Source organism: Sinocyclocheilus rhinocerous, unplaced genomic scaffold, assembly GCF_001515625.1.
Source record: "Sinocyclocheilus rhinocerous isolate Xijiao unplaced genomic scaffold, SAMN03320098_v1.1 scaffold1154, whole genome shotgun sequence".
Lineage (NCBI taxonomy): Eukaryota > Metazoa > Chordata > Actinopteri > Cypriniformes > Cyprinidae > Sinocyclocheilus > Sinocyclocheilus rhinocerous.
Genome location: NW_015627356.1, coordinates 685,885 through 697,895, shown reverse-complemented (window position 1 = coordinate 697,895; position 12,011 = coordinate 685,885). Strand labels below are relative to the sequence as shown.

Below are 12,011 nucleotides of genomic sequence, written 5' to 3'. Positions count from 1 at the left end.
TTATATATATATATATATATATATATGTGTGTGTGTTTATATGTAGTCTGAGTATATATATATATATATATATATATATATATATATGTGTGTGTGTTTATATGTAGTCTGAGTATATATATATATATATATATATATATATATATATGTAATATAATAGTGTTAATATTTACTAAAATATTGTGTAAAAATGACATTTATATTTCCACTCTGTATTAGAAGTCCTTGCAGCAGATCTGTTTCACCCAATTAATTATACTAAAAAAAAACATATGTACATCTTGAATCTACTGTAATATAATTAACTTGTTTTTATTTATGTGTTGCTTTCAGCTACGTTTGATTGGCCATTAATGAAAAATATGCTTTTTGCCTTCAGATCTGCTAACTGCGGAAGCTAACCAGCCAAACAATGAGCACCTGCTATGAACAGCACAAAAAAGATACAAGCTGCTCAAACTTTTTTTTTAGGCAGTCAGAAAATGTTCTTTGTCTGTCAATGTTCAGGTTTGTTAACTTATCTATGGTGGGTGGTTTTTGTAAGAAGGCTTGATTAAAGGAACAGTGTGAAGTCTAGTGTAAGTTAGCAAAACATCTGAAATCGCTTACTGCAACTTTAAGAAAGCCTGTTAAAAACACTTTAAACCACTTTGTGTTGAGCTACTATCACACAAACACATACACTAGTGTAGCTAAAGCTCTTTGAATGATACCTTCTTAGTGCTAATGAAAGAGAGAGGATGAATACTTGCCTTGGCATAGTGAGGTGGGATGTAATACATTTTTACTATAGTCTTATCACTTATTTTCTTGCTCATCAGCAAAGACTGTATTAGAAAGGCTCACTGGCTTCGATGTGAGTCAGCAAATTTAGGCTTTTTACTTCCAGATAAAGTCTAATTAAGCTAAAAGCTTTACTGGCTCCACCAGCCTTTCTTCTTCCTTTCTTTTCTAAATCTGTAACGCCTGCCTTCCTGTCTCGCCCCCCTAAGAAGTGGGCCAAGGGGGCAAGAGAGGAAACCTGGCACTAATTGGACACCCCCTCTAATCGCTGAGCCTAGAATAAGATCAAAGAGGCACCTGGTTTGCGTGACCTATACTCAGTGTTTTGGCTAAGATAGTGATAGCTAAGATGCGTGACTCAGCTCATATTTTCTGCCTGAGTGCGTTTGCAGGCAAAGCCAAATATGGGGATGTTTAACTTCTTGGAAATTGACTGATTGGCTTCTTGAAATTTGTTGAAGATGATAGAAGTTATAGAAATTGGCCGGTCACCAGAGTACAATTAGATTAGTGTGAGAGCACACCATGTTGCTAATTTCTGCTTGCCGATATCGGATGTTTTTTTGATTTCTGGTGTTTTTGAAAGCAGTTCTTTAGTTCTACCTTACAGCTTTGTAAAGTGCTTTTTTTCCAAATTGGCATACAGCACAGTCATCCAACAGGCAATCAGTCTAGACAACTTTGGAAAAGTCCCTTGCTCAAAAAAAATGAAGGTTCTTTAATGGTTTTTGTAGCACCTTAACTTCAGCAAACCACCATATTTGGTCATTTGCATTTGATTCTTTGGAGATGAAAATGTGATGATCAGTGCATTTGTTTTCTGGTATCATTAAAGCACCAGTAACCAGATGGATTTCTAGAACTATAATACAAGTTCTTTATATATAAATTTCACAATTTCAGACAATAATATTGTATATATATATATGTATGTGTGTGTGTGTGTATATGTATATATAATATTTGTGTTTTTGAGATAATTTATATTTAATACAAGTATTTTGACAATTTGCAGTGCAGTAGAACAAAATAATGCATTCATTAGCTAATTTACTTGGTTTAAGGATTTTAGATTTTTTTTTTTAACAAGTTGAAAACAGACCAATTAAAAACCCAGGTGTTGTTTCACACCTGCAACATTGGTGACCAGCCCAGATCTTCAACCAGCAGTATTCCCAGCCAGCACACTCTTTTTTTCAAAACTCTAGTTTTGTTGTTTCTTGTCATCTTTGATCTGATCACTTGTCTCTTTGGTCCTCAGGTTATGGCCACGCGGCTCCAGGCACAGATGCTGGAAAGGCGTTCTGCATGTTTTACGCGGTGCTTGGGATCCCTCTGACACTAGTGATGTTCCAAAGCCTCGGCGAGAGAATGAACACCTTCGTCAAGTACATGCTGAAACGCATCAAAAAGTGCTGCGGGATGCGCATCACAGAAGTCTCCATGGAGAACATGGTCACAGTGGGCTTCTTCTCCTGCATGGGAACGCTCTGCATCGGCGCGGCAGCTTTCTCCCATTACGAGGACTGGAGTTTCTTTCAGTCATATTACTATTGTTTCATAACGCTCACCACCATTGGGTTTGGGGACTTTGTGGCCCTGCAGAAGAACAAAGCTTTGCAGAGAAAGCCCCTCTATGTGGCGTTCAGCTTCATGTACATCCTAGTGGGGCTGACGGTCATCGGGGCTTTTCTCAACCTGGTGGTCCTTCGTTTCCTGACCATGAACAGCGAGGACGAGCGGCGGGACGCCGAGGAGAGGGCTTCCCTGGCGGGGAACCGCAGTAGCATGATTATTCACATCCAGGAGGACACGCTCCAGAGGAGTCGACGGAGACGAGATCAGCAGCAGCAGCGCTACAGATCCGAGGTCACCGATCTCCAGTCCGTTTGCTCCTGCATGCACTACCATTCGCACGAGTTCGGGAGCTCGGTCGGCCTCGGGTTGGGAATGGGAGGAGGAGGAAGCAGCGGCGGTGGCGCGTTTCCACACCAGAACTCGTTCGGCTCCCAGTTGAGCCCTCATCAGTACCATCACTACCACTCAACGGTGTCCTACCGCATAGAGGAGATCTCGCCGAGCACGCTGAAAAACAGCTTCCTTCCCTCCCCCATCAGCTCCGTCTCGCCCGGGCTGCACAGCTTCACGGAAAACCTCCGGCTGATGAGAAGACGCAAGTCCATCTGAGGACCGACGGCAATTGCTGAACACACATATCCAATGCTGCTGCTCTACCAAACCTCATTCCGGCACTTTTTTCGTCATTTTCAGGCTCTTGTGAGATGACGTCGGACCAGCAGGACATTTGATCGCTCGGTGGATATATTGGAACTTCGTTAAAAAGCATGAAGCATGGATGTCTATTTTTACAGAAAACATCGCCTGGGCCTTCTTCGCCCTTTTGAGCAGCACCTCAGTTGATTTGGATATAATAATACTATCCTGATATCTTATCAGATGATGCACACTTGTGTTTTGAATAATACAGAGGGAGATATATATATATATATATATAAATAATTTTTTAAAGGACTTGTGAAAATTAGCATTTTATCAAACGGTGAGCAACCTCTGGTTCTTTCTTGAGATTCAAGTGCCACACCACCGAAGGAGAAATAACGATAAAACTGATTTGAAAAGGACTACACAGTATCAGGTATTGTTTTCTATAAGCAATTCTATTTAAGAAAAATAAGACATTGATTCACATCATGCCAAAATATTGTTGCCAACCATAGCATGTGCACTAGTTGTCGTTTGATGTACGTCATTGTTTCCGTTAACCTTTTTATTTTCCATTTCTGTTCGTTTAAATTCGATCTAAGGTTTTCTGTAAATTAAACATGTATGTAGACCTTTCCAAGTGCGTTATATTTAGAGGTGACAGACGAGCGACAGCATAATTCGATTGTGAGAGGAGAATAATTGCACGTGCTTTGTTCAAACTGGTATGCGTATACTGTCACGAAGAGAAGCGATAGCACTGGATCCAATATAAAAAGCAAATAATCCTTTAAAAAGTATTTTTTGAAATGAAAGTCAAACTAAACATCCACTAAAGCAGGGCCTCACAAATGGGAACGTAATGGAATTGCAGATGATTGTTATTCATCGTTATTTATATAAACAGCACGACTATTATTCCATTGTGAAGAATCAATGTATAATGTATGCTAACCCTAGCAATGATTGCTTTTCTCTCTGCCATAACCATGGCATTTATTTGAATGAGACTTATTTAAATGCATCAATAAAGACAGTTATTTATGTATTTTACACTTTGATGATGTCTTCAGAGGATGCCCTGCAAATGAAATGGTACCTCATAGGCCTAAAAATTGCTCTGATGTTGATTGAAAAGCATAGTTGCACCTCTTTTAGGAGCGGCTTGGATGTAATCAACAGTTCTTTTTCTCTGCTTGTGGTAGGGAGTGTTTTTGTTCACTAACTAAATTGCATTTCTGACATAACGGCAACCATGTCACTTTTCAGTTTTAAACTGAACCTTTTTAACTCTTTTACTAGGTCTTACTGTATCCTGGATCAAATTTCGGAGTATCTGTGTTACAGTTAGGATCATCCAATAAACCAGAGTTGGAGTCAAGGCCCGACCAAGACTTATTTATGTATTTTACACTTTGATGATGTCTTCAGAGGATGCCCTGCAAATGAAATGGTACCTCATAGGCCTAAAAATTGCTCTGATGTTGATTGAAAAGCATAGTTGCACCTCTTTTAGGAGCGGCTTGGATGTAATCAACAGTTCTTTTTCTCTGCTTGTGGTAGGGAGTGTTTTTGTTCACTAACTAAATTGCATTTCTGACATAACGGCAACCATGTCACTTTTCAGTTTTAAACTGAACCTTTTTAACTCTTTTACTAGGTCTTACTGTATCCTGGATCAAATTTCGGAGTATCTGTGTTACAGTTAGGATCATCCAATAAACCAGAGTTGGAGTCAAGGCCCGACCAAGACTTAGACCAAGACTTGACGCATTGAGGCCCAGATCTAGACCAAAGCCTGTCCAAGTATGAGAGAAGATGCTGAATTGATTGCAGCATTCACATTGTACAGTGGCTAAATAGCCGTTCAAAGCCATAGACATTTTGCTATTTTTCTGTAATCATGAAGGCACCTTGTTGAATTTGGCTGAGTTATCATCTTTAGTACATAAGTGGACTCTTTTCTTCACCCTAAACCGAGATTAAATCTGGACCTAGATGGAGCAATGCAGCGTTTGTGGTCTTGATGGGTCTTCAAGACTTCAACTCTGACACTACCTAACCAATAAAATAACATTGCAAATAATGGCTAAGGGGTTTTTGTAATGGATGTAGAAGGCTGCATTCATTTTCACTTTTTGGTTTTACTTGATTAGATTCTATGTCCATTTCATTTTGCCAGTTTTAATTGAGAGCTGGTCTGTAATTTGACCTCTGTTGACAAAATAAATCAGAAGCAGTCAGGTTGGTGAAGTTTTCATCTAAGCCATAGACATTTTGCTATTTTTCTGTAATCATGAAGGCACCTTGTTGAATTTGGCTGAGTTATCATCTTTAGTACATAAGTGGACTCTTTTCTTCACCCTAAACCGAGATTAAATCTGGACCTAGATGGAGCAATGCCGCGTTTGTGGTCTTGATGGGTCTTCAAGACTTCAACTCTGACACTACCTAACCAATAAAATAACATTGCAAATAATGGCTAAGGGGTTTTTGTAATGGATGTAGAAGGCTGCATTCATTTTCACTTTTTGGTTTTTCTTGATAAGATTCTATGTCCATTTCATTTTGCCAGTTTTAATTGAGAGCTGGTCTGTAATTTGACCTCTGTTGACAAAATAAATCAGAAGCGGTCAGGTTGGTGAAGTTTTCATCTAAAATCCAAGATTCTTAGGCAGATGGCCAATAATAAATTAGATCAAATGTGACACAAAAGCATGAATCAGTTGTTAAAAAATTAGCCAAACGTTTCAGGTGGTAAGGGACATTCGGACTGGACCCTTGCCGATGTTTTCTTGAAAAAATCTTGAATAATTGTCTTGATGTGGATCACTGAGGTATGCAAAGCCCAAAGTGCCCGCTAAAGTAATTCGGTTTCAGACAAGACTAATTAATGAGAGAAATTCCTGAGGGACTCCAGTGCTCCCGTGCACTCTTTTAGTCAATTTCCGAGGCTGCCAGCGGGAAGCGGTTTCAGGCTCAAACAGCTCACCCTTCTAATACCAATCAAATTGACGTCTGACATTCTGGATTTCACAGCATATGTTGCAACACACATGTAAATCGCTACCATTTTATAATATTGTACAGTGCATATATTGTAAGTAGTTATATCCCTGACAAATTACAAAGGCATATTTTAAACTCAGATGCATTCCCATTTTTACAGCATTCAGCATACTGTATGTGCCTTAAAGGGGTATCTTTCAAATGTGGAGTTTGTATTTCATTAAGGCACATACTCAAATTCATATTCAGATATAGAAGCAAACAAATTAAAATAGTTAGTTTTCAAAGCAAAAGCTCCCCCATGTATTCACATGGAAAACATTACATCAAATAAAACCAAAGCAACTAATCCTCACTAATGCCGCCGCCGCCCAAACAATGCACAAACATATATTTTAGTGTAAACACTGTCTGAAATGTGTCCATTGTTTCACTAGCACAACAAAAAAGCTTTATTTTCCACTTTTTATTGGTTGTCACTTTAACCTATGTATGTACATGATGGCTCCTGGGGTCAGGACAGAATAACATGTATTTTACATCAATAAACTGTACTTGCATTCTATATGTAATAACCTGGTGATAAATACTCAGACAGATGAGCCTGTATGTATGGACTAGATGAAATGTAATAACTATGATTGGCAACAGATCCACTGCTGTGGAGGGGCATTGACAAATCATGTGTATCAAAATACATTACCTAATTTATAAGATGAGATAAATATACAATTTCCATTTAATCGTAATAATAATTATTAAACTGCAAATTATTATTATTATTATTATTATTATTAGAGGGTGACAGGAGTTTAAGGAATAGTTGACACACACATTTAAAATTAGTTTTGATTATTACAGTTAGTTTGTTTCATCATTGGAATAGATTTGGAGAAATGTAGCATTGCATCACTTGCTCACCAATGGATCCTCTGCAGTGAATGGGTGCCGTCAGAATGAGAGTCCAAACAGCTGATAAAAACATCACAATAATCCACAGACTCCAGTCCATCAATTAACATCTTGTGAAGTAAAAAGCTGCATGTTTGTAAGAAACAAATCCAACATTAAGATGCTTTAACTTTAAACCATCACTTCTGGCCTAAACAGAGGTCCATAATCCATAATAACGCTTCCTCCAGTGAAAAAGTCCATCTCCTGTTGACCTCTCACATCAAAAGCGACTGACATATTTGTTTAGAACTGTTTTAGACTGCTTTCTCCTATAAACGTTGCTTGATCTGTGCATATTTCTCTCCTGTTTCAACTTTTTCACTGGAGGAAGCAATAATAAGAATAGAGAACTTGTGTTTTAGCTGGAAGCTATGGTGGTTTGCAATTAAAAATGTCTTACTTTACTACAAACATGCAGCTTTTCACTTCACAAGACATAAATTTGATGCACTGGAGTGAATTGTGGATTATCGTGATGTTTTTATCAGCTGTTTGGACTCTCATTCTGACGCCACCCATTCACTGCAGAGGATCCATGAGTCAGCAAGTGATGTAATGCTACATTTCTCCAATTCTGTTCTGAACAAACTCATCCATATATTGATGGCCTGAGGGCGAGTACATTTTCAGCAAATTTTCCCTTTTGGGTGAACTATTCCTTTTAATATGATAGTCACTGAGACATTCACAGTGTGAAAACTAGCCTCGGTCTCCCCTTTATATAATTTAATTGTCTATTGCAGTTTTGCATTTGTATTATCTATGAGCAGAAAAACAATAGTCTTGACCAGCTCTTTTTCATTTGTTTACTCTCAGCTACTATATTTTTGTCTTAATGCTACAGGAATATTGCACTATTAAATCTGTCTGTCCACCCACAGCAGTGTGATTCATGCTGCCGTATAAATATGATTATTCACAATAATCACCACATGTTGCTTTGTATTCATTTCTACAATAACTTCTTTCTGCAATAGAATGCATTATCAAGGAATCTTTTAAGATCCCACTGCATCAAATAATCTGTGTGACCCTGTCTGACTAAAGAAGCGGATCTGTCATGATACGGATTCAAACTCTGGACTGTCAGAACAACATACTGTTTATTGTTTTTGCCTTTATTGAGAAAACTTGCAGTGAGCATTTACATTTGTTTGTTTGTCTTATTTGTTGTGTGTGCATGACATAGTGTGGCTGGCTGACCTCTTCACATGACTGGGGTGAATTAAAATTTTGAATAAAAAAAAAAAGTCAACTTCCATCTTCTCTTACCGAGTGCTCTCTGATTGGCCGAGTTTCTGTATCATATGACAATTTGCATAAACACATCCATTGGCTTTACTGGTGATGGTAAGTGTATCTATGTATGCACACTTCTTTTATGTACTGAAAATAGTGTTCATTCAGTATCATTGAGAAAGTATTATATTTTGTAATATTTTGAATTAGATTTTATTTTTGTATTTTCCATTTAATTTTAATGGTTTAATTTTGTTGTGTTTTGTCTTTTTTAATGTCTATATTAATGTCTACTGTATATACAGTTTTTATTAATTTGCTGGACTTGAACTTGGTGTTCAAGTAACAAAAATGTATTTTCATGGTTTTAGTTTTTAGCTACTATAATAACTGCTTCACACTTGCACTGACCAACACAATCAGTATTCACATCTGTGTGCATGACTTTTTGACAGTTACTGTTTGCAAATAACCATGTTGCCAAAGTCTTTTTCTGTTTTCAGTTTCTTGTGTTCCCATACAGTATATAGTTTATGTATCTTTCTTGGAACAAAGGCATGAATATGTTTAACGTTTACCCCAAACAAAATCATATACATTAACCAAACACTTCCCTGCTGAACCCATATGGCAAAATATATATAGAGAGAGAGGATGAAACAAAATACATTTTCAAAATTTAAAAATACATTTCATTGAGCTCACTGTTTACAACATATTTAAAATATATTTTGGACTATATATATATTTATTTTATTTTTATTTTATTTTTGGCTGTATGTGAATAAACCATCCAAACCTAGACTAATGTGATTAGCTGGTCATATTAGGATGGTCTTTTCTGTTGTTGTTAAACTGGGAGACCAGCTATACCAGACCATCTTAACTAGGCTGAAACACAAACCATCTTAAACAGACTAAAATTAGCAAAGCCTAGGCTATTTTAAAACATTCAAACTTGAAATCGTTAACCCATGGTCATTTAACCCTGAGTTAAGAAAAAACCTCGGATTATGTTATTCATACAGTTCATATTTTACCCTTACTAATTAATTCACACTGTATTGGCACCAACATTTTAGTTATATTGTCACAAAAACTCTAAAGAAGCCCTCATAAGCCCTGCTTTAACGAGCGCGAGCATTTAAAGCTTCAGACGAGAAAACTGCAGCGCTTAAAATAAACAGCGTTATCGTGCGTTCGTGTGGATGTTAATATAATTATCATTCTTGGCGTGTACTTAAATATATACAGCAGCAGCAGGTTATGCAGAGATAAAAGATAGTGTGTAGTGAGATGTGAGATGTGAGGCTTATACACAGTGGAGGAAACATCACCTTCTCAGTGTGCGAAAACTAAATGAAGAATAGTGAGGGAGAGAGAGAGAGAAGCTGAAAGTGCCTGTGAATTTTACCGCAAGCTTATTTGTGGAAACCACACTAACATCTTGATTGTAAGAATATGAATCTGTCATTTTCTTCCAATAAAGTGTTTGCCTGTGTTTTAGTGAGTGAGAACAGCGTTTGTTCCAGACAGGCCGATGTGGCAGTAGGCCTACAAGCTCCAAGTTTTTATTACCACATGTATATTTCATCATGCATATTTCAGCGCAGTAAAACTTTAATAAAATAGCTACATCTCGGTGACCATACGTCCTCTTTTTTCCCGGACATGTCCATGTTTTTTTGCATTCTTTGCCTACTGACATGCTCTCTACAGCCTTTGTATATATGTATGTATTATTTTGCATCGCTTTGATCGCCCTTACAAAATTAACCATTGTTTTACCACAGATAAAACCAAAAACCATGGTTACTATAGTTAAACCATGGTATCCACAAATGAACCATGGTTTTGCTGCACTAACCATAGTTTAACCATGGTATTTGAAGTAAAACTGTGGTTATATAAATGATAATACGCCAAAAAAAACATGGTTACTACACTTTTACTATAATAAAACCATGGTTAATTTTCGTAAGTGCTTTCTCTGTAGATCCTACCTTCTTGCATGCCACGATTGGTCGATTAATGCCTGCACGCTATTGGTCGAACTACTTTTTATTCATTACCATCAGTAAGTATGAAAACAATAGGAAAACAAAGCTAAAACCCGGACACTTAGGCAATTTATAAACCCCAGCCAGGACATGTCCTGGAAAAAGATGGAGGTGTTGGTCACCGATGATGAGACACATTCAAGTGCACATAAACTGAAATGGCCAATGTTTTTTATTATTATTATTTTATTTTTTTTTTTTACTTTGTGGAATAATTGCTAAATAGCATTAGGTATAGGCTATTATTAATAACACTTTTTTTTCTGAATTGCTGGTGTTGCCATTTTATGGAAGCATCTTGAATCAATAAAATAAACTTTAAGTGAAATTGTGATATAAAAAGTCAGTTACTTGATTTTTTTTTTTAATCCTGTGACGGAAACAAACTTCCATAGGCTAGGTGATATTAGCAGAAAAGTAAAGTCAAGTTAGTATTTTTTTTCTTTAGAATAACATGCATGAGGAATCATTTACAATAAGACCAAAGTGAACCTATGAAAGTAAATAGTCAAATTCAATTTTATGTTGACTTACCTTCATAACCCAGAGCTATGTGGCACAGTGTGTTTTTATACAGAGCTGATTTTGTATGCTAATCACAGCGCTGTCATTGGTAAGGCAGTACATTAGCTAATGCTCTAGCAAATAGATATTCTTTTCACTCTTTTCCCAGTTCCCCGTAAGGTTGCAGTTCAGCAGCCTCTATGACATCAGTGTCCCCAGTGTTTCGTGGATCTACAGCTGGATGCCGGCCTTTATCGAGTAGGTAGAAGCGAATGTTCCGCGGCCCTATTCATCTGCCGCGGCTCCTCGCTAATTAAGCTGTCAGGCTGCTGTTTGAGGCCGGGGGAGAGCGACATCATAAGAGCAGTGGTGGAGGGAGGCTGGATCTCTGGCGCTGGATCCAGCATGTAATTTAAACGCAGCTCAAAAGAGCTTCAGCACCCGGCCAAGCCACTCGAGGAGCGGAGCTAACCTCTCTCTTTATATATCACTGATATGAACGGCCTGTCTAATATGCAGGTGCTGAGAGAGAGAGAGAGATATTAGGCAACCTTATGCAACTGAAAAGCTGAGATTTAAAAAAGAAAAAAAAAGTGGAAAGTGTGTGTACACACATACAAAAGTTTCATACATTTCATAAGCTATTTATATTTTAATAAAGAGTAATTAAAATTTTAGCTAATGCACTAGGGCATTCTGGGACAAAATGAATCCAACTTCATCAAAAATGACTTGGGAGTACAGGCTGTTCTTTCATCTCACACAATATCCTTTTGCACCAGATTGCCATTATGTCAAATAAATTATATTTGCATAAGAAAGCATGCAAATGTACTGCTGTGAATCTCAAATGATTTAATCTCCAAAAAAAAAACAACTATATTGATGTTGTGGTGCTTTAGGTTTGAAACAGGTGAAAGCACTGTGGAACAGTGGGTGTCTAAATTCCCCAATATAAAGGGTGGTCAGTGACCCCTCCATGGGGGACTGCGAGTAAATGTGAGCATTTTTTTCCCATCATGGGTCTGTCTGGAGAACCGCAGAGCCAACCATCACAAACCTAGTGAGATTCTCGTCTTTACTGTAATAACCTCTTTTTCTCGTAGCACTACAGGTGTTTGACATTTCAGCAGAAACAACTTCTGACTGAGACACGTACAATAAACTCCACCAGCCACCTGACAAGAAAATCGTATTTTTCTCAATTAGGATGGCTGGAAACATCTTGAGAAAGCTGTG

General features: G+C 37.5%; 1 protein-coding gene across 2 annotated transcripts in view; it reads left to right on the top strand.

Annotated features, from left to right (window-relative positions):
* Positions 1–3,272, top strand: part of LOC107727349 (potassium channel subfamily K member 9-like) — a 44,981-nt gene extending 41,709 nt beyond the window's left edge. For both annotated transcript variants that reach the window (XM_016537195.1, XM_016537201.1), the window contains exon 2: positions 2,045–3,272. In XM_016537195.1, coding sequence (XP_016392681.1) covers positions 2,045–2,970 — 926 coding nt within the window. In that variant the 3' untranslated portion in view covers positions 2,971–3,272. The remainder of the gene's footprint in view (positions 1–2,044) is intronic.
* The last annotated feature ends 8,739 nt before the right edge of the window (positions 3,273–12,011 follow it).